At 36.2% G+C, this 25,201-nt stretch overlaps 2 protein-coding genes across 4 annotated transcripts in view; one reads left to right on the forward strand and one right to left on the reverse strand.

Moving 5' to 3' along the window:
• LOC127832355 (titin-like) overlaps positions 1–10,587 on the forward strand; it is a 43,182-nt gene extending 32,595 nt beyond the window's left edge. Inside the window, exon 13 of one of the 2 annotated variants that reach the window (XM_052357787.1) lies at positions 10,443–10,587. Coding sequence is in view for 1 of the 2 variants with exons in the window: in XM_052357788.1 (XP_052213748.1) it covers positions 10,443–10,477 (35 nt within the window). In the remaining variant the exon portion in view is untranslated. The remainder of the gene's footprint in view (positions 1–10,442) is intronic. The other variant, XM_052357788.1, reaches the window with a different exon arrangement.
• Positions 2,572–25,201, reverse strand: part of LOC127832357 (leucine dehydrogenase-like) — a 45,929-nt gene continuing 23,299 nt past the window's right edge. Inside the window, exons 6-9 of one of the 2 annotated variants that reach the window (XM_052357790.1) lie at positions 24,506–24,601; positions 19,414–19,557; positions 16,390–16,479; positions 2,572–10,674 (exon numbers count right to left, since the gene is read on the reverse strand). In XM_052357790.1, the coding sequence (XP_052213750.1) occupies positions 10,471–10,674; positions 16,390–16,479; positions 19,414–19,557; positions 24,506–24,601 (534 nt within the window). In that variant the 3' untranslated portion in view covers positions 2,572–10,470. The remainder of the gene's footprint in view (positions 10,675–16,389; positions 16,480–19,413; positions 19,558–24,505; positions 24,602–25,201) is intronic. The other variant, XM_052357791.1, reaches the window with a different exon arrangement.

Genomic DNA, 25,201 nt, shown 5'->3' on the forward strand with positions numbered 1-25,201 from the left:
AAAAACTATGTTACCACTCTGGAGGCCATATTCATGACTCAATCTTGATGAAACTTGACGGTCAGAATGTTTATCTTGACAATATGAAGGCCATGCTTGAATCTCGGTTGAGTGAGTTTAAAAACTAGATCACTAGGTAGTCTTCAATAATTGGTGTCGTTAACTCGGGTAAGAACTTAATGGCCATGGTGGCCCTCTTGTTGTTCATTTTTGCAGATTGGATTCTTGCATTTTCTGAATGCATAAATAAACTTATAAGAATCTTTTTCATTTCGATATAAAACCTTTAACGTTCTTAATAAACTCTTGTTGAAACATCAATCACATAAAGGGAAGTTGATTTATTTGTTAATATATTCATTTTAACTGTATCTGTTTGAAAGCGATGTCTATTGGGGTGACATTTTTTCATCTTTGAATTGTAAATAATGTTTCAATTGATATATTTGTAATGTTATTATCAATGTACTTAATATATTACGTCCATGAATTTTTAAGATGTTTCTTCACTATGTATGTAACTGCTTTTCTAGCAATCTTGGAAAATATTTATTTGATCGTCATGGTTTTCAAAGATAGTTGTTTTATTGTCCCCTACCAGTGAGATGGGAGGGGACCTATGGTTTGCGTTCTGTCTGTCAGTCTGTCACACTTTTCTGGATCCTGCGTTAACTTTAAAAGTTCTTCATATTTTTTCATGGAACTTGAAACATGGACAAATGGCAATATGGAGATTATGCACATCAATTCATTTTGTTCCTACATCAAGAATTCTGGTTGCTATGGCAACAAATACAACACAAAAATTACTGACAATGGTGGTGTTTTACCGGTAGGGGACCATATTGCTTGGCAATCTCTTGTTAAGAACAGCATTTAATTATTCAACAAAAATTCATATAATCCCTTTTTTTAGCTCACCTTAGCTTATAGTGCTCATGAGTTTTTATGATACCTTGATGTCAATGTGCCAGTGCTAGTCATTAGAAGGAAAAGTTAACCCATACACCCACACCGGGTCACCCACACCGGGTGTATGGGTTAACTTTTCCTTCTCATGACTGCCGCTTGCAGATTTTAACACAACTACAGGAATTATCCTTTGGTGACCCTTTGTTCAAGTTGTTCAAATTGTTCCAGTTTATAACATGTACATGTAGGTAACAAATCTCTGAAACCACGTGGGTCAGGAGTTTAATGTTAGGTGTGTTACTATTTTAGCAAAATCTCTTTAAAACATCTCTCTAAATCGATAATGCTCTGAGCTATAATATCCGTCATAACAGCCTATGATGGTCCTCTACCAAGTGTATTCAAATCATTCCCTTATGTTGAAATTTGCCCCACCCTAGTTTTTTTTCTTTATCAAAAATAAACCATGACTTCCAGAGGACTTGGCAGTTTTCCCTAGATGGCTATAGTGAACCATGTGAACACAGAGGACTTGGCAGTTTTCCCTATATGGCTATAGTGAACCATGTGAACACAGAGGACTTGGCAGTTTTCCCTATATGGCTATAGTGAACCATGTGAACACAGAGGACTTGGCAGTTTTCCCTATATGGCTATAGTGAACCATGTGAACACAGAGGACTTGGCAGTTTTCCCTATATGGCTATAGTGAACCATGTGAACACAGAGGACTTGGCAGTTTTCCCTATATGGCTATAGTGAACCATGTGAACACAGAGGACTTGGCAGTTTTCCCTATATGGCTATAGTGAACCATGTGAACACAGAGGACTTGGCAGTTTTCCCTATATGGCTATAGTGAACCATGTGAACACAGAGGACTTGGCAGTTTTTCCTATATGGCTATAGTGAACCATGTGAACACAGAGGACTTGGCAGTTTTCCCTATATGGCTATAGTGAACCATGTGAACACAGAGGACTTGGCAGTTTTCCCTATATGGCTATAGTGAACCATGTGAACACACTCTCAAAGTCATAGCTTTGTCCAATCAGAATGAAACTTTATCACAACATTTTTTTAATGATATATTGGCTGATTTAACAAAAGCTGCACAGAACAATTCAGTTCCTTAGGGTCTCAGGTGAGTGACCTAGGGGCCTGGGGTCCTCTTGTTAGTGACCTAGGGGCCTGGGGTCCTCTTGTTTACATGTTGATACAAAATGAAAAGGCTTGATGTAGCATAAGGAATTCAAGAGAACACATGACAGATTTAAGCAAAACTCACTGCCCATTCCCTATAGATATTAAGTGTAAATGCAATAATTATATTGTCATCACTTCAAAAAAGTGTGTGAACTGTTTGGATTATGCCTGGATCTGTTTATCTATTTTCTCTTAATTGTATTGTCAACAAATATGGTATTGTTTAATTCTGCTTTACTTCACCAATTGCCTTGTTTTCATCAGATTTTGTCCTTATATTTGAATAAACTCATACATACATTTTGATGAGGTGATTTCTTCCTTTAAAACTTTGTAAACTTAGTGTATGTTGTATTTCTTTGGTTGCATAACATATCTATATTGAAGTGTATAATGCCCCTAACTATTATTATCATATGTTTTCCAGGTTTTAGAAAAATAACAGATGATTAATCAGCTTACTATAACTAGTTGTTTATTCATTAAAAACTTGAACAATGTTAAATAAAATCGAAAGCAGTTAAAAAACACATTTCTTCATAGACAAAAATAGGAAAATGTGAGTTAACAGAACTATTTATGTAACCTTACCTAATACAGTTAGTTATATATGTATATTATATATTTTAATACCATTGCATGAACTGAGTTACAAAATAAACAGCAAATATTATGTGAGGTTGTTTTTCATATCAATATTTATAGTTCTTTGTGTAGATTCATAAAACTATTAGCAAGAATATATTTCAATATATTAAATATCTGGATTATCTAAAAGTTCTCAAAAAGTTTAGATTGTTTTCATTACAACACTTAACACAATAAAGCAAACATCAATGTATCCTTGTGTGCGTATACATTTTTAATATAATGACCATGTGAGCATACTTCATGTCCAGAACATAACTTCCTAACATATTGGGTGAATTTGTATGATTACTATCAAATAAACGAATAAACCCATTTATGCCTAGTGGACTCTCCCATCCTTCTAAATTGGATCAATTTATATCCAAATTTAGGGATGTCTTGTATAATTATTTCTATATTTAGAATATTTCTTACAGAAATTTCTTTAAGCAAACAGCGCAGACCCTGATGAGACGTCCGAGTCACGTCTCATCAGGGTCTACGCTGTTTGCCAAGGCCTTTCTTCTAGACGCTAGGCATAAATTGGTTAAGCAAATGGCACTTAATAGCAAACATTGTTCTACCTAGATAGAAAGAGCGTCTCAATAAGCGTAAGACTATAGTTCAATTGTGCTTAATTAAATAGGTTAAAGCTAGCCACCAAGTATACAGCCTTTGATACAATGATAAATGACATTCTGTATACAAGCATACAGCCTTTGATACAATGATAAATGACATTCTGTATACAAGCATACAGCCTTTGATACAATGATAAATGACATTCTGTATACAAGCATACAGCCTTTGATACAATGATAAATGACATTCTGTATACAAGCATACAGCCTTTGATACCATGATAAATGACATTCTGTATACAAGCATACAGCCTTTGATACAATGATAAATGACATTCTGTATACAAGTATACAGCCTTTGATACAATGATAAATGACATTCTGTATACAAGCAATACAGCCTTTGATACAATGATAAATGACATTCTGTATACAAGCATACAGCCTTTGATACAATGATAAATGACATTCTGTATACAAGTATACAGCCTTTGATACAATGATAAATGACATTCTGTATACAAGCATACAGCCTTTGATACAATGATAAATGACATTCTGTATACAAGCATACAGCCTTTGATACAATGATAAATGACATTCTGTATACAAGCATACAGCCTTTGATACAATGATAAATGACATTCTGTATACAAGCATACAGCCTTTGATACAATGATAAATGACATTCTGTATACAAGCATACAGCCTTTGATACAATGATAAATGACATTCTGTATACAAGCATACAGCCTTTGATACAATGATAAATGACATTCTGTATACAAGCATACAGCCTTTGATACAATGATAAATGACATTCTGTATACAAGCATACAGCCTTTGATACAATGATAAATGACATTCTGTATACAAGCATACAGCCTTTGATACCATGATAAATGACATTCTGTATACAAGCATACAGCCTTTGATACAATGATAAATGACATTCTGTATACAAGCATACAGCCTTTGATACCATGATAAATGACATTCTGTATACAAGCATACAGCCTTTGATACCATGATAAATGACATTGTGTATACAAGCATACAGCCTTTGATACCATGATAAATGACATTCTGTATACAAGCATACAGCCTTTGATACCATGATAAATGACATTCTGTATACAAGCATACAGCCTTTGATACAATGATAAATGACATTCTGTATACAAGCATACAGCCTTTGATACCATGATAAATGACATTGTGTATACAAGCATACAGCCTTTGATACCATGATAAATGACATTCTGTATACAAGCATACCGCCTTTGATACCATGATAAATGACATTCTGTATACAAGCATACAGCCTTTGATACCATGATAAATGACATTGTGTATACAAGCATACAGCCTTTGATACCATGATAAATGACATTGTGTATACAAGCATACAGCCTTTGATACCATGATAAATGACATTGTGTATACAAGCATACAGCCTTTGATACCATGATAAATGACATTGTGTATACAAGCATACAGCCTTTGATACCATGATAAATGACATTCTGTATACAAGCATACAGCCTTTGATACCATGATAAATGACATTCTGTATACAAGCATACAGCCTTTGATACCATGATAAATGACATTGTGTATACAAGCATACAGCCTTTGATACCATGATAAATGACATTCTGTATACAAGCATACAGCCTTTGATACCATGATAAATGACATTCTGTATACAAGCATACAGCCTTTGATACCATGATAAATGACATTGTGTATACAAGCATACAGCCTTTGATACCATGATAAATGACATTGTGTATACAAGCATACAGCCTTTGATACCATGATAAATGACATTGTGTATACAAGCATACAGCCTTTGATACCATGATAAATGACATTGTGTATACAAGCATACAGCCTTTGATACCATGATAAATGACATTCTGTATACAAGCATACAGCCTTTGATACCATGATAAATGACATTCTGTATACAAGCATACAGCCTTTGATACCATGATAAATGACATTCTGTATACAAGCATACAGCCTTTGATACCATGATAAATGACATTCTGTATACAAGCATACAGCCTTTGATACCATGATAAATGACATTGTGTATACAAGCATACAGCCTTTGATACCATGATAAATGACATTGTGTATACAAGCATACAGCCTTTGATACCATGATAAATGACATTGTGTATACAAGCATACAGCCTTTGATACCATGATAAATGACATTGTGTATACAAGCATACAGCCTTTGATACCATGATAAATGACATTGTGTATACAAGCATACAGCCTTTGATACCATGATAAATGACATTCTGTATACAAGCATACAGCCTTTGATACCATGATAATGACATTCTGTATACAAGCATACAGCCTTTGATACCATGATAAATGACATTCTGTATACAAGCATACAGCCTTTGATACCATGATAAATGACATTCTGTATACAAGCATACAGCCTTTGATACCATGATAAATGACATTGTGTATACAAGCATACAGCCTTTGATACAATGATAAATGACATTCTGTATACAAGCATACAGCCTTTGATACAATGATAAATGACATTCTGTATACAAGCATACAGCCTTTGATACCATGATAAATGACATTCTGTATACAAGCATTCAGCCTTTGATACCATGATAAATGACATTCTGTATACAAGCATACAGCCTTTGATACCATGATAAATGACATTCTGTATACAAGCATACAGCCTTTGATACCATGATAAATGACATTCTGTATACAAGCATACAGCCTTTGTACCATGATAAATGACATTGTGTATACAAGCATACAGCCTTTGATACAATGATGAATGGCATTCTGTATACAAGCATACAGCCTTTGATACAATGATAAATGACATTGTGTATACAAGCATACAGCCTTCGATCCTATAATAAATGACATTGTGTATACAAGCATACAGCCTTTGATACTATAATAAATGACATTCTGTATACAAGCATATATTGACTCCACACTTTTAGAATTACACAACACTGAAAAAATATATTTGATTTTCTTTTTTATTCAATATTTTAGTTTTTGTAATATCTATGCTAAATGGAAGCATCCTGGGCATATAATCTCCCTATATTTAAGCATAGGCTGACATATGACAATCTTGATGTATGCCCACCCAGACATACCGTAATTACTCTATGTTTTCGGACACTTAAAAATATTTTTTTTTTCGTGTCCGAAAACATAGATACGAAAAATATTCACAAAATGCAGGTGTCAGAAAACTTTGAGTCGAAAATTGTAGTGTCAGAAAATAGCGTCAATTGTATGAACCACTACCGGTAATAGCATGGGCTTGTAAAATACCATGCCGTATAGTATAAATTACAGTTATATATATTTGCACTGCATTTTAAATAATTTTAAATGCTAAATTTATTTGACAGAAAGCTACTATAAGGTTGTATTTTGACCAACGAGTTCAAAGATGAGAATGTGACGTACCGATACTCGCTAGTATGAACCTGTTTTGACGCAAAAAAAGCAAACTATGAATTCTTTGTTTGTTCATTTCAGATAGTTGTTTTTATAACACCTTCCATTGTTCGTGAAACTTGCAATAGGGTGCATCACACTTTGAAGCGTTTAGTATTTGTCACAGTTATTTTACTTAGAAGGGGTAGGACCATTGCGGTAAATAATTGAACCGTTAATTGATACTGCCCCTGGTAAGTGTCATAACGCTTATGCTATCGGGGGAAACCATTGTTTAATACCGGTTTACAAGGTTATTTACCCAATAACGCAATGTAATGGTCCGTTGCCCTCAGGCATGCACCTTCCATGTTTTATGATGTTAATCTGGTTGTAAAACCCCATGATCGAAGTGTCATTAGATATCGAAAACAGGACCGAAATTTGGTAAAATAGCGCTGTAAAATATTCTGTCTGAAAACTTAGAGACATCAATAATGGACGAAAAATCGTGTGTCCGAAAATTAAGAGTCATGAAAAATAATTATTTTTGCTAAAAAAGGGGGTGTCCGAAAACTTAGAGTGTCCGAAAACATAGAGTTATTACGGTACACCATCCTTGACCCATCTTACATTTGGATTTATATTGTTAGGTGGTGGTTAGATGGTGACACTTTGGGAGGGTCAATATTTGGGGTGGCATATATCCAGTTGGGCACATATCTGGAGGGGCATACGTCTGACAGGGCATATGTCCGCCTATACTAAAAATATTGAGAGCAAATTTGTCCAGGAAGGCCTACGTCTGACATTCATGTCCAAGAAAGCATTTACAAAACTCAAAAAGCATTATTAGAAAAGATACAATGACTCAAATAATTAACAGAGATTCCTCAAATATTAATACAGAAAAACATTTAGTACTGGGTAATATAGTCTAATTAGAGGTATAGAAGTTGACTGTTTTAAATCATCACATAATAACAATATAAATCACATATGCACATTGAGCATACAACTGTGTAATCTGACACTTATTTCAATATTCCATGTTGTTAAAAGATAAACAGCTTATTCTTAAAGGTGATTGTTGTCATATATAAAACTTGTAAATATGGTTAACTGATGTCAATTTACAGAATGCATATCAGAATTATTGAGAGATTGCAGGGCATAAAACATATAAATCATAAAATGTGAGACGAAAACTAGTTTATTTCAAATTACAATCGCAAAACATTACAAGACGACCCTGTTGATAATTGATACATCACCTGAGAAACAGGCCCAGTTGTAGAATTCCTGGTTTGGGCTTCTTGACAACCGGGGCATAAATTGAAAAAATCTAAGTGTCAAAAAAAGGCTATCTAAGTCTTTATGTATTAAAAACCTTTACCCCACCATAGGGGTGTGACTCTAGAGGCATCATTTGCACAAACTTAGTCGAGGACTAAAATTCATCAACATCAAGTCATAAATGTGGCATCTGGTCGGGTAATTTTGTCTAAGATTTGACCTGATGACCTTGTGTTTGGACCACATGGCCTTGTTTTCTGACCATGTGACCTTGTGTTTCGACCATGTGACTTTGTGTTTGGACCACACGACCTTTTGTTTGGACCGTGTGACCTTGTGTTTGGACCATGTAAACTTGTGTTTTTTACAAATTGACCTTGTGTTTTGACCATGTGATATTGTGTTTTAACCACAAAACCTTGTGTTTGGACCATATGACTTTGTGTTTGGACCGCATTACTTTGTGTTTGAACCATGTGACCTTGTGATGGGCCATGTGACCTTGTGTTTGGACCATGTGACCAATATTAAAAACCTGGTGACTTTGTGTTTAGACCATGCAGCAAATATTCAAACCCTGGTGACCTTTTGTTTGGACCACGTGCCCAATATTCAAAACCTGGTGACCTTGTGTTTGAACTACAACCATTGCTTTGACCTGGTGACTGTGTGTTTTGACCACGTAACTTATATTCAAACTCGGCTTAAATAGGGTCAAGGAAAACAATCTGACCAATTTTCATCAAGATTGAGATAAAAATGTGACCTCTAGAGTGGTTACAAGTTGTTGTTTTTTAAAGTAATTCTTGTGCCTTCATTTTTAAATGCACATGACAGACTCTGCCTAAATAGTGTCAGGATAAACATTATGACCTTGTTTTATAAACATTGAGTCATAAATATGGCTTCAAGTTTGTTGTTTTTTAAATCAATAGGAAAATATTCAAAACTATTACACAATAAGCTCTCTATTTTTTCCAGCCATATCCATGAAATATTTCTAAAAACTGATCTCAGAACATAAAGCAAACATTTCATAAACAACGGTGCATTAATCTAGTCTCTTTCAAAACATTAACAATACAAAAGTGACTAACAAGCCCCGCACAGCATTGTCAGCAGTTCAAGGCCAAACAACTCTGAAATGTGTGAAAAACTGGGGGGAAAAAACGTGTCTTGCACATCTGCACATCAGACTGTTGAGATACTTAAAAATGTTTGAGACATTGGGAAATAAATCTTTACAAAAACCTATTGCATACTTTGCCCATGGCTTAGTTCAAGGGCACATGAATAAACAAGGGACAAAATTGTCACAAAACCAGGTTTTCATTGTGAAAAAAAATCTGATAAAGGGAGAAAACTCAAACTGAACTTTTGAAATGAACAAACAAAATTAACCCCCTTTGTAATTTTTTTTATTTTTTTAAAATCTATTTTTAGTCGTGGCGACCTTGACATTGGAGATATTGATGTGATTCTTTCGTGCGACACACCGTCCCATGATGGTGAACAAATGTGCCAAATGATTTTAAAATCTCACAATGAATGACATAGTTATGGCCAGGACAAGCTCATTTATGGCAATTTTTGACCTTTGAACTCAAAGTGTGACCTTGACCTTGGAGATATCGACATAATTATTTCGCAAGACACACCGTCCAATGATGGTGAACAAATGTGCCAAATGATTTTAAAATCTGACAATGAACGACATAGTTATGGCCCGGACAAGCTTGTTCCGCCCGCCCGCCAGCCAGCTCGCCAGCCTGCCAGCCAGCCCGCCCGCATTCGCCAATCTAATAACCAGTTTTTTCCTTCGGAAAACCTGGTTAAAAATATCTTGCACAATTACTGACTTTAAGCTGATGACATATTTGAAGTTTAAATTGAATTTGCTTTCCATAAAAATGAAGTTTTCATCGACCTTTTTCTTCAATACACATGAGCCGGGCTATGTAAAAACCAAGCATGTGTGTAAAGTCTATTGGTTAGCCTGTGCAGTCCACACAGGCCTATCAGTAGCCTGTGCAGTGCACACAGGCCTATCAGTAGCCTGTGCAGTCCACACAGGCCTATCAGTAGCCTGTGCAGTCCACACAGGCCTATCAGGGACAACACTTTCTGTATACACTGCATATATGTTTAGAAGAGATTTCTGTTGCACCAAAGATTCCAGAAAAGATAAAGGTGTCACTGATAAGCCGGTGCTACTACACATGCTAATCTGGGATGACACTACCCACATGCATAAAGCCCTTTTTTCCAAGCAAGAGTCATATAATATTTGATAATCTCATATACCCCCTCCCTGCAGGCATGTAACAAAAGCCTTATTTTGCTTCATATCATCAGACTCCTACACAAAGAACTCCTGCAAAGATCAGTAACTCCAGCGTTCCCTCCAGAAGTCTCGGCCCTCATTCCATCCAGAAGATTTCAGTCCCCTGATGATGTTCTGTGTGCGCCCGGGGAACCAGGGATTGATCTCGAGACTAAGTTTCTTGCCGAGCATGTCTGCAGCTGCCTTGGGATAGATATTGTGTTCAGCAGCAGCCTCTAGTATCCTCAGTGTGGTCCGGTAGATCTGATAAAGGATCATGATGTGAATATCTGAGATCTGATATAGGATCATGATGTAAATGTCTATTATCTGATATAGGATCATGATTTGAATATCTTAGATCTGATAAAGGATCATGATGTGAATGTCTGAGATCTGATAAAGGATCATGATGTGAATGTCTGAGATCTGATATAGGATCATGATGTGAATGTCTGAGATCTGATATAGGATCATGATGTGAATGTCTGATATCTGATATAGGATCATGATGTGAATGTCTGATATCTTATAAAGGATCATGATGTGAATGTCTGATATCTGATATAGGATCATGATGTGAATGTCTGAGATCTGATAAAGGATCATGATGTGAATGTCTGAGATCTGATATAGGATCATGATGTGAATGTCTATTATCTGATATAGGATCATGATGTGAATATCTTAGATCTGATAAAGGATCATGATGTGAATGTCTGAGATCTGATATAGGATCATGATGTGAATGTCTATTATCTGATATAGGATCATGATGTGAATGTCTGAGATCTGATAAAGGATCATGATGTGAATGTCTGATTTCTGACAAAGGATCATGATGTGAATGTCTCAGATCTGATAAAGGATCATGATGTGAATGTCTGAGATCTGATATAGGATCATGATGTGAATGTCTATTATCTGATATAGGATCATGATGTGAATGTCTGAGATCTGATAAAGGATCATGATGTGAATGTCTGATTTCTGACAAAGGATCATGATGTGAATGTCTCAGATCTGATAAAGGATCATGATGTGAATGTCTAATATAGGATCACAATGTGAATGTCTGAGATCTGATATAAGATCATGATGTGAATATTTGAGATCTGATATAGAATCAATTAATGAATTAAAATATTCGTAAATACCCTCAGTGTTGCCTGGCAGATCTAAAAAAGTATCATTTTGTAACTTTTTCAGATCTGAGGGAGATAACTGGATCAATTCAAGGATAATTTTAGTCATCCTGAGATACAAAAAAAGGCCACATTAGAAGTTAAAAAATCCTTAGATATTTTATAGGATAAATTTAAGAAGAATTGACATGACGCCTTATCTATGATCGCTCCCACTAGAATTGATCCACCAATCAGCAATCGATTAATCGGGCGCACTCGTTAGCAACGACCTGTCCGCCATTTTCTAGACAAGCTACATGTTAAGGTTCACTTTTATTCCAACGAGTTTCTTTTGTTTTCCTCTTTTAAAAAACGATTAAAAATGGTTAAACGGTGTCAATGGGGATTATGTAACTCGGACAATCGATATCCTGAAAGATTAGTTGGTGACATTTAATTTATATCGTTTCCAAAGCCGAAAAGAGATCTTGAGAAGTGTAAGAGATGTATAAATACATGCGGTCGTCACCACGAACAACTGAACGTCAACACTGTCAAAGACAATTATAATATATTTTTATCGGATATACTAGCAGATTTAAATAGTTAATGTTATCGATCTGATTATCACATAATATTTCACTTTTTAAAAAATAGTTTTATCAGTTACTAGGTCAGAAGCCAGGTTCATCTGCATTACTTAAAGAGAAATAAAACCCAGCATGAAGCCTAATTCATGCTGTGTTTTATTACTCTGATAGTAATGCACTTAATTGACATCATACATGTTATTTGAAGGTGACATGTGATATATTATCTTATTAACGGTATCTACACATTTGCACTCATGTGGTGTCACCAATAAACGCTTTTAATCCACACTAGGAGCTCGAATGCCTAGATCTCATTTTTTAAACGAGTTTCGTTTATTTTGTTCGGATTAAAAAACGGAAATGAAATATGGCAAAAACGGTGTAAAAAGGGTTAATGCAACTCTGGTATCCAGAAAGATAAGTTAGATGAATTAAATTTATACCATTTCCAACTCGGCAATGCAGTCTTGACAAGAGCGAGTGGAAGCTTCAAGAATTACCGAGATTCCCTTCATAGAACATTAATTTATTTCACAAACTTGAAATGTCATATAAGCAATAACTAAGCATTATTAAGTATGTATTATGTTACGTGTGCATGTAAAATAATTGAGAATTTTGGTACCCAATTTATGTAACTTTACTAAATCCCCGTTAAAAACCGTGTTTCTGTGTGTGTCAGAAACAAGTGAAAATCATTTTGATATTATTTTCATAAAGACGTATCGATAAATGCTATTGTAAAAGAGTTATTATTACTGATATTAGTTAACCAATAAATGCGGTAACTTCGGGGAAGTTGGTACCTGCGCGAGCGTCTGATATTGGTAGCCTTACTTTTATACACAATAACATGTGGGATTGAGGTACCCACCCGGCGTCAGAAAACGCGTAAAACTTCACCGAATTCCCAGTTATAAAGCGCTATTTCGTGTCAAATACACGGGTAGGGGGGAATGTTTCGGTAATAATTTTGTTAATAACACGGGTAAATACCGGTAAAGTGTTAATTTATTGCAAATACCACCATTACACGTAATAACGGGTTCGATTTCGGTAAGCGGGCAAGCGTTTGGGAGCGCGTTTAATGTACCGATTTACCTGTTATAAATAGCTGATGTTCTCTTTAATCGTATATTTTTGCATTTGCAGAATAACTAAATGGCATCAACCCCTTTACAAGTGTAATATGGTGTTAAACAAGTCCATAAAATCATCAGGAATATCGCGTAAATCTATATGCAGTCTATAGGCAAAGAAGCCATTTTGGTGTTAGCTTGTCTAGGTTTTCTTCCCGCTGAGCCACGTGATTAAGTGGGCGGAGCGATCACTGATAAGGCGTCATGTCAATTATAATTGGATATGAAATATGACTAAAGTAGGAGCTAAAAGATTCTGAGTAATGAATTAGAAGCATAGTAGAATTAAACAATCCTTTCATATGAAAAATTATCATTGCAGATGTAAATAATCCAAAGGTATGAAATATGATTGAACTAAAGGATCCTTTGATACGAAATAGGATCAATCTATGAACTAAAGGATCCTTAGACATTACAAGAGGGCCTGAAAGGCCCAAAGTCGCTCACCTGAGATAACAAGATATTATTGGGACAAATCTTCTGACAAAGTTTCACGAAGATCGGAAAATAAATGTGGCCTCTAAAGTGTTAACAAGGTTTTACTATAGCCATATAAGGAAAAATGCCCCGCCCCCTGGCAGCCATGTTTTTCAACCAACCGGAATCATTTTTGAACTCATCCAAGATATTATCGGGATGAATCTTCTGACCAAGTTTCATGAAGATCGGACAGTAAATGTGGCCTCTAGAGTGTTAACAATATTTTACTACATGTATAGCCATATATGGAAAAATGCACCGTCCCTTGGAAGCCTTTTTTTTTCAAGCAAACATAATTATTTTCGAACTCATCCAAGATATCATGGAGACCAATCTTCTGAACAAATTTCATGAAGATTGGACAATAAATGTGGCCTCTAGAGTGTTAACAAGGTTTTACTATAGCCATATAAGGAAAAATGCCCCGCCCCTGGTGGCCATGTTTTTAAAGCAACCAAAACCATTTTTGAACTCATCCAAGATATCATTGGGGAAAATCTTCTGACCAAGTTTCATGATGATCGGAAAATAAATGTGAACTCTAGAGTGTTAACAACGTTTTACTATAGCCATATAAGGAAAATAGCCCAGCCCCTGTGGTGGCCATGTTTTTCAACCAACCGGCATCATTTTTTAAGATTTTACTATAGCCTTATATAGCCATGTAAGGAAAAATGCCCCCCCCCACTTGGCGGCCATGTTATTCAAGCAAACGTAACCATTTTCGAACTCATCCAAGATATCATTAAGACAAATCTTCTGACCATATTTCATCAAGATTGGACAATAAATGTGGCCTCTAGAGTGTTAACAAAGTTTTAATATAGCCATATAAGGAAAAAAGCCCCGCCCCTGGAGGCCATGTTTTTCAACCAACCGGAATCATTTTAGAACTCGTCCAAGATAATATTGGGATGAATCTTCTGACCACGTTTCATTAAGATTGGACAATAAATGTGTCCTCTAGAGTGTTAACAAGATTTTACTATAGCCATATAAGGAAAAATGCCCCGCCCCTTGGCAGCCATGTTTTTCAAGCAAAGGTTACCATTTATGAACTCATCAAAGATATCATATAAACCAATCTTCTGACCAAATTTAATGAAGATTGGACAATAAGTGTGGCCTCTAGAGAGTGAACAAGGCAAATGTTGACGTCGCACAACGCACGACGGACAAAAGGCGATCACAAAAGCTCACCATGAGCACGTTGTGCTCAAGTGAGCTAAAAAAAATCAATGTAGGACATTAAGCATCTTTGATATGAAATAGGACAAATAGAGGAACCAAAAGATCCTTAGATTAGACACAGGATTAATGTCTATTTAAACAGATTCTTAAGTATGACATATGATCAATATTTGAACTTTGTACCTGCTTCTGTTTCCATTCACAAGACAGATGCTATTAACAGAATGTTCCCAGGCACAAGACAGATTCTATTCACAGAATGTTCCCATTCACAAGAAAGATGCTTCTCACAGAATGTTCCGAGTCATAAGACAGGTGCTTCTCACAGAAGGTTCCCAGTCACAAGACAAGTGCTACTCACAGGATGTTCCCAGTCACAAGACCAATGCAACTCACAGAATGTTCCCAATCACAAGACAGGTGCTACTCACAGAATGTTCCCAATCATAAGACAGATGCTACTCACAGAATGTTCCCAATCACAAGACAGATGCTACTCACAGAATGTTCCCAATCATAAGACAAGTGCTACTCACAGAATGTTCCCAATCACAAGACAAGTGCTACCCACAGAATGTTCCCAATCACAAGACAGATGCTACTCACAGAATGTTCCCAATCATAAGACAAGTGCTACTCACAGAATGTTCCCAATCACAAGACAAGTGCTAATCACAGAATGTTCCCAATCACAAGACAGATGCTACTCACAGAATGTTCCCAGTCATAAGACAGGTGCTACTCACAGAATGTTCCCAGTCATAAGACAGGTGCTACTCACAGAATGTTCCCAATCATAGGACAGGTGCTACTCATAGAATGTTCCCAATCACAAGACAGGTGCTACTCACAGAATGTTCCCAGTTATAAGACAGGTGCTACTCACAGAATGTTCCCAATCATAGGACAGGTGCTACTCACAGCATGTTCCCAATCATAAGACAGGTGCTACTCACAGAATGTTCCCAATCATAAGACAGGTGCTACTCACAGAATGTTCCCAGTCATAAGACAGGTGCTACTCACAGAATGTTCCCAGTCATAAGACAGGTGCTACTCGCAGAATGTTCCCAATCATAGGACAGGTGCTACTCACAGAATGTTCCCAGTTATAAGACAGGTGCTACTCACAGAATGTTCCCAATCATAGGACAGGTGCTACTCACAGAATGTTCCCAATCATAAGACAGGTGCTACTCACAGAATGTTCCCAATTAGAAGACAGGTGCTACTCACAGAATGTTCCCAATCAGAAGACAGATGCTACTCACAGGATGTTCCCAATCACAAGACAGGTGCTACTCACAGAATGTTCCCAATCATAGGACAGGTGCTACTCACAGAATGTTCCCAATCATAAGACAGGTGCTACTCACAGAATGTTCCCAATCATAAGACAGGTGCTACTCACAGAATGTTCCCAGTCATAAGACAGGTGCTACTCACAGAATGTTCCCAGTCATAAGACAGGTGCTTCTTGAGTTCAGGGTCATCCTCCATTCTTCCATACATCTCCAGGGAATTGGCCACTATACCCTGTCATGGAGAATTCAATATGCAGTCAACTTGGTCACTAAACATGGAAATTTCAATAGTTAGGCAAATGTGTTGGGCATGAGGAAATGAAGTCCACAAATCAGAGCCTTGATTTTTAGGTTTGAAAGTGAAAAGGTAAATAAGCTGGGATTATTTGGATATATGCCAAAACAAGCAGCACTTTGAGGAAAATATATCATTGTGACATTCATTTGATTTGCATAGGAACTCATGAATAAGTTGTAAACAAGAATATTTCAAACAATATAATTCTTCTTGACAGGAGCATACTTTTTGTGTGTGCATTTTTCTGATATTAGTATTCTTCTTCAAAACCTTTGCAATACGCAGTGTCATAAAGTGCTATAACACATACTGGGGCAAATATCAGCCTTGCTGGACCCACCATTTCAATGTTTCTGATGCCTGTTACCAGTACATACCACAATTTCACTGTTTATGATGTCTGTTACTGGTACATACCACCATTTCAATGTTTCTGGTGTATGTTACTGGTACATACCACCATTTCAATGTTTCTGATGTCTGTTACCAGTACATACAACCATTTCACTGTTTATGATGTCTGTTACTGGTACATACCACAATTTCACTGTTTATGATGTCTGTTACTGGTACATACCACCATTTCAATGTTTCTGGTGTATGTTACTGGTACATACCACCATTTCACTGTTTCTGATGTCTGTTACCAGTACATACAACCATTTCACTGTTTATGATGTCTGTTACTGGTACATACCACCATTTTGCTGTTTATGATGTTTGTTACTGGTACATACCACCATTTGACTTTTTATGATGTATGTTACTGGTACATACCACCATTTTGCTGTTTATGATGTCTGTTACAGGTACAAACCACCATTTCACTGTTTATGATGTCTGTTACCGGTACAAACCACCATTTTGCTGTTTATGATGTCTGTTACCCGTACATACCACCATTTGACTTTTTATGATGTATGTTACTGGTACATACCACCATTTGACTTTTTATGATGTATGTTACCAGTTCATACCACCATTTGACTTTTTATGATGTATGTTACCGGTTCATACCACCATTTGACTATTTATGATGTATGTTACCGGTTCATACCACCATTTGACTATTTATGATGTATGTTACCGGTTCATACCACCATTTGACTATTTATGATGTATGTTACCGGTTCATACCACCATTTGACTATTTATGATGTATGTTACCAGTTCATACCACCATTTGACTATTTATGATGTATGTTACCGGTTCATACCACCATTTGACTATTTATGATGTATGTTAACGGTTCATACCACCATTTGACTATTTATGATGTATGTTACCGGTTCATACCACCATTTGACTATTTATGATGTATGTTACCGGTTCATACCACCATTTGACTATTTATGATGTATGTTACTGGTTCATACCACCATTTGACTATTTATGATGTATGTTACCGGTACATACCACCATTTGACTTTTTATGACGAATGTTACCGGTTCATACCACCATTTGACTATTTATGATGTATGTTACCGGTTCATACCACCATTTGACTTTTTATGATGTATGTTACCGGTTCATACCACCATTTTTATGATGTATGTTACCAGTACATACCACCATTTGACTATTTATGATGTTTGTTACCGATTCATACCACCATTTTTATGATGTATGTTACCGGTTCATACCACCATTTGACTATTTATGATGTATGTTACCGGTTCATACCACCATTTGACTATTTATGATGTATGTTACCGGTTCATACCACCATTTGACTTTTTATGATGTATGTTACCGGTTCATACCACCATTTGACTATTTATGATGTATGTTACCGGTTCATACCACCATTTGACTTTTTATGATGTATGTTACCGGTTCATACCACCATTTGACTTTTTATGATGTATGTTACCGGTTCATACCACCATTTGACTTTTTATGATGAATGTTACCGGTTCATACCACCATTTGACTTTTTATGATGTATGTTACCGGTTCATACCACCATTTGACTATTTATGATGTATGTTACCGATACATACCACCATTTGACTATTTATGACGTATGTTACCGGTTCATACCACCATTTGACTTTTTATGATGTCTGTTACTGGTTCATACCACCATTTGACTATTTATGATGTATGTTACCGGTTCATACCACCATTTGACTTTTTATGATGTATGTTACCGGTTCATACCACCATTTGACTTTTTATGATGTATGTTACCGGTACTTACCACCATTTTACTATTTATGATGTATGTTACCGGTTCATACCACCATTTCACTTTTTATGATGTCTGTTACCGGTTCATACCACCATTTGACTATTTATGATGTATGTTACCGGTTCATACCACCATTTGACTTTTTATGATGTATGTTACCGGTTCATACCACCATTTGACTTTTTATGATGTCTGTTACCGGTTCATACCACCATTTGACTTTTTATGATGTCTGTTACCGGTACATACCAACATTTGACTTTTTATGATGTATGTTACCGGTTCATACCACCATTTGACTTTTTATGATGTCTGTTACCAATACATATGGAAATCCTGCTTGAACTGAGCAGTTCTTTGATAGACAATTAAAACCTTGTTTGACCATTCTGAAGAAACTGCCATTGATGACATGCATGTGGGTAAAGTGTCCTCCCTGATAATCCTACAAGTCCACACAGGCTAATTGGGGATGTCACTTTCCACCTAAACTTGATTTTTGTTTAAAAAAGGCTTACTTCAAACGGAAAATTCCATAGAAACTGAAATTGTTTATGATAAGCCTGGGCAGACTTCAAATGCTTATCTGGGACGACATTTTCGCACATAGATTAAGCCCAGTTTTCCCACATTAAAGTTCATTTAAAAACTCATATTGTCTGCTTTACCAACCATTCTATTTGGCACGACGTCGGTCACATACAGGATGTTGTTTTTCTTGAGCAATTCAAGATCGTCCACACTGTGCACAGGAAAGTTGGACGAGCCACAGATGATCTTGGTGTCCAACATTGGAATTGTGTACTGGTCCAGTGTCTGCAAGGGGGTACACAATGTCACAATATAACCAGCAGGCATACATGGGCGAAGACACACAGGGAGTACATTTAGCTTATTTCAGTAGTGCAGGGATAAAGCAGTCACATACTGAACATTGAAGTCATATTTAACTGCACTGTAAAATGTACTACTTGCAATTTTATAACCCAAAATTTCAATTTAAACAGTAAATGCGCGTTATACATTGATAACATCCAATTCTTACCACTTCTTTTCAAAAAGATCATTCAATATCCATAAGAGATGCCATGTTTATTTTTCCAGATTACTACACCATTTTATCCTGCTGGTTTAAAGGGCTGTTGTTAACACCCTGAATAGCAGGTAATCGTTGGTTTGAATCAGGTAGCAGCAGTTTGTATAGCGATAATTTAAAAAAATAAAATCCAAAACTTGTCTTTGTTTGAGTCAATAAATTCCATAACTCAGAGCAATATTTGCTCACTCGGATATTTCGACTATATCACATAGTCTTCATCAGCGATGTGCTGGTCAGTTGAGCGAGTCATGTGATGTAGGATGGTCACGTGACACGAGGAGAGAATTGTACACAGGCGGACCATCCAACGTGACGTGACTCTCTAAAATGACCACCATATAGCTAATGAAGACTATGTGATATAGTCGAAAAATCCAAGTAAGCAAATATTGATCTTAGTTATGGAATTTATGACTCAGATGATGAATCCAGAGCAAGAGAACTACCTTCATTGTTGTTGTCTTTGTTCGTTTTTTTCCACACTTTCTTATTGACAGCAATGGTTGAGTAATTTGAGATGAAAGGGGACACTATAGAATGCGAAATAATGTAATTACATTTATAGGTGTGTAAAATATTGAACTTAAAACAGTGTTGCATTAGCATCATATCCACACAGAAATTAAAAGAATAAACTAGAGCTTTGTCACAGACGTGATGAATGCCTCATTGACACATAATATTTTGCATGTCGTCTTCACAAAAAACACCATGCTCAATTTTTAAAACGCACTAAGTGACCCCTTGACCTAGTTTTTGACCCAGAAAGGCCCATGTTCTAACTTGGCCTTAAGATCATCTCCATAAAACTTCTGACCAAGTTTGGTGAAGATCGGATGTAAACTACTTGAATTAGAGAACGGACACCATGCTGAATGTTAAAAAATGACTAAGTGACCCCGTGACCTAGTTTTAGGCCCGGAATGGCCCATGTTCAAACTTGTCCTAGAGATCATTTAGATAAAACTTGTGACCAAGTTTGGTGAGGATTGGATGAAAACTACTTGAATTAGAGAGCGGACAACATGGTGAGGTTTCAAACGCACTAAGATACCCCGATACCTAGATTTTGACCCGGCATGACCCATATTCAAACTTGACCTAAACATCATCTAGATACAACTACTGACCAAGTTTGGTGAAGATTGGATGAAAACTACTTGAATTAGAGAGCGGACAACATTGTGATGTTTAAAACGCACTAAGTGACCCCTTGACCTTGTTTTTGACCCGGCATGACCCATACTCAAACTTGCCCTAGACATTATCAAGATACAACTTCTTGCCACATTTGGTGAAGATTGGATAAAAACTACTTGAATTAGAGAGTGGACAACATGGTGAGGTTTAAAACACACTAAGAGACCCCGTGACCTAGTTTTTGACCCGGCATGGCCCATGTTCGAACATGACCTACACATCATCTAGTTACAACTTCTGACCAAGTGTGATGAAGATTGGATTTAATTTACTTGAAATTGAGAGCGGACACCATGCTCAATGTGTAAAACGTACTAAGTGACCCTGTGACCTAGTTTCTGATCAGGCATGGCCCATGTTCGAACTTGGCCTTCAGATCATCTAGATAAAACTTCTGACCAAGTTTGGTGAAGATCGGCTGAAAACTACTTGAATAAGAGAGAGGACAGCATGCTGAATGTTAAAAAACGCACTAAGTGACCCCGTGACCTAGTTTTTGACCCGGCAAGACCCATGTTCCAACTTGGCCTAAGAAGATCATCTAGATACAACTTCTGACCAAGTTTGGTGAAGATCGGATGAAAACTACTTGAATTAGAGAGCGGACAACATGCTGAATGTTTAAAACGCACTAAGTGACCCCGTGACCTAGTTTTTGACCTGGCAAGGCCCATGTTTTAAACTTGGCCTTAAGATCATCTAGAAACAACTTCTGACCAAGTTTGGTGAAGATCGGATGAAAGCTACTTGAATTAGAGAGTGGACAACATGCTTAATGTTTAAAAAGCACTAAGTGACCCCGTGACCTAGTGTTTGACCCTGCAAGGCCCATGTTCGAACTTGGCCTAGACATCATGTAAATACAACTTCTGACCAAGTTTGGTGCAGATCGGATGAAAACTACTTGAATTACAGAGCAGACACTTAATACGGACAGACCGACCCACCGACCGACAAGTTCACTCCTATATACCCCCCTTAACTTCGTTTGTGGGGGTATTATTATTTAAATCCCCGAAAAAAGTTGAATTGTAAACAGTAAATACATTTAGCTCAGGCAATGTTTTTTTTCAACAGTCACAAGGATTTAATGCCCCATACAGTAAGTGATGTATTAAACATTTTCTTTTGAGAGTGACGATGATAGAGAATTTGATAATTTGAAGTCTGATTTGCCAGTTTTATTTAAGACAATACTTTTTTTCTTTAATATTGGCTTTTAAAGATCCGCTGTGCGTTTTAAATGGTTGCCTGTAATACTTGGTAAAGTACAATATTTTATGGGATACAACCACTGTTTTATTGGCAAATGCTTTAGTGATATCAGCCAAGCAAGTATCAAAGCACAGATATCAGCCAAGCAAGTATCAAAGCACAGATATCAGCCAAGCATGTATCAAAGCACAGATATCAGCCAAGCAAGTATCAAAGCACAGATATCAGCCAAGCAAGTATCAAAGCACAGATATCAGCCAAGCAAGTATCAAATCACAGATATCAGCCAAGCAAGTATCAAAGCACAGATATCAGCCAAGCAAGTATCAAAGCACAGATATCAGCCAAGCAAGTATCAAAGCACAGATATCAGCCAAGCAAGTATCAAAGCACAGATATCAGCCAAGCAAGTATCAAAGCACATATATCATCCAAGCAAGTATCAAAGCACAGATATCAGCCAAGCAAGTATAAAAGCACAGATATCAGCCAAGCAAGTATCAAAGCACAGATATCAGCCAAGCAAGTATAAAAGCACAGATATCAGCCAAGCAAGTATCAAAGCACAGATATCAGCCAAGCAAGTATCAAAGCACAGATATCAGCCAAGCAAGTATCAAAGCACAGATATCAGCCAAGCAAGTATCAAAGCTTTGTAGGATGCATTTTTGATGTTAGAAACAACGCATCACTTTGGGTCCAAGAATTGAGATCTCCCGACTTGAGTCCAAAAGAAGGGCAGTATAAGCATCATAACGAAGTCAGGAGATGTGAGTGTGTTGATATTGTTCAAATACCTCATCTATTCAAGTATCACAGCTCTGTAAAATGCATTTTTTATGCTATATAATGATGTCTTTTGGGTTAACCTTGTAAAGACTGAAGAACACACTTTCTAACAAAACCAAACAGACAGGCCAATCGCTGATTGCCTCCTTGCAGCTGTAGATGCTATGGACATAAAGAAAAATAAAGTTTAATGCTTCTCTTAAAAATATATGCAACAAAAAGTTCTTTTGAGCAAAAATGCTTTTAACATTTTATTTTTATTTTGATGCCTATGTAATGTTAATTACAATAACTGATATAATAATGAAAAATGCACAATGTAAAGCAAATTAAAATAAATAACAACAATCTAAAATACACATTTACTGCACATATCAACCATTCCTCACAAGTATGTCATGTAAGAGGATCGACAAGAAGCTGACAATATTCACAACTCATTTGTAAATATCAACACTACTGGTTGTGTACGTAATTCCGGCCTGTACGTAAAAAATCGGCCACCTGTGTTAAATCATTTTCATGATCTGCACATACACATTTTGCTGATTTTTAATAAAATCAACTTGAAAACCAACCCTTTCTCAATATTTTGCAAATTAAAGAGGCATATCACTGTGAACTTTTATATCAAAATGTCACAATTGTAGGACGATGTTTTAGTCATGTGGGAAAAGAGACATCGTCATTATTTGTATTACTTATATTTATAAAAGAAACAAATATATTTGTTAAAATTGTTGTTATTTTTTATCTAATGAACTTTAACTAAAGTATTTTCAATAAATTGTATAAAAACATATATCAAAACATAAAAATTAGGACCTAATATATACTTTTTAATATATGAATTACCTCCCTTGATTAGAATAATAATAGGTTATTTGTTATAAAATTAAATACAAGCGTTCACTAAAAATCGACAATGAAGTCAACTTTTTATACAAAATGTGTTTAATTTCTTAGCTATATTAATTTTTTTTTGGATAAAACATATTAAAAACAAATAGTTTTTAGGAATTTGCAGTTGCCAATTGACAGTGCTTGTTTACTATATTTATTAAGATAGGTAGGGGGAGTAACTGGTATATAATGTCGCATATAAATTAAGTTTCAAGTGAAAAAAAATTGTTTGTGTAAACCTTTATTAATACTCCTAAAATGAGGACATTTGTCTAAAGATATTGCTTTGTAATTTTACCTGCAGATTAAACTTAAAGATGGCCGATTTTTTAGGTACAATTGCCCTATGAAAATTGATAGTTTATATGTCATTAATTTCTGTTCATAAAAGTAACACACACTGATCTAAGTCTATTGAAATTTTCATGCTAGATGAGTTTTGAATCCAGGATTATATATGTGAAGTTTAGTTTCAACCAGTTGCCTAAAACAAAAGATTTTGTTAAAATATTCCCAAAAGTGGCCGGTATTACGTACACGACCAGTATGATAACTTACATTTCCTCTGGCACAAGGGGCAAAGATGTCACAAGGCTGGCAGAAAATACTTGTGTCAACAGCATCCACCTTGTTTATTGTCAGCCGCCCACTGCCCTAGAACGTTATAGCAAATACATTTGGTCTGCTATTGTCAGTTTGCCTGTTATTGTGGCATTTTTCAGATACAAACTCAGACAAGATATTGCCAAGACAAACATTCTCACCAAGTATCATATAGATCGAGTCAGAAATGCGCCTTCTATGGTGATAACAAGTGCTTGTTTTTTAACATTTGACATGATGACCTAGTTTTTGGACACACATGCAACAGATTTCCACTCAACCTAGCTATTGTCCAGATAAATATTTTGACCAAGTTTCATAAAAATCAAGTCCTAAATGTGCCCTCTACTGCAGTACAAAATGTATAGTGGTAACAAGTATGTGCCCTCTACTGCAGTACAAAATGTATAGTGGTAACAAGTAATGTGCTCTCTACTGCAGTACAAAATGTATAGTGGTATGTGCCCTCTACTGCAGTACAAAATGTATAGTGGTATGTGCCCTCTACTGCAGTACAAAATGTATAGTGGTATGTGCCCTCTACTGCAGTACAAAATGTATAGTGGTATGTGCCCTCTACTGCAGTACAAAATGTATAGTGGTATGTGCCCTCTACTGCAGTACAAAATGTATAGTGGTATGTGCCCTCTA

This window comes from Dreissena polymorpha, chromosome 5 (genome assembly GCF_020536995.1).
Source record: "Dreissena polymorpha isolate Duluth1 chromosome 5, UMN_Dpol_1.0, whole genome shotgun sequence".
Classification (NCBI taxonomy): domain Eukaryota; kingdom Metazoa; phylum Mollusca; class Bivalvia; order Myida; family Dreissenidae; genus Dreissena; species Dreissena polymorpha.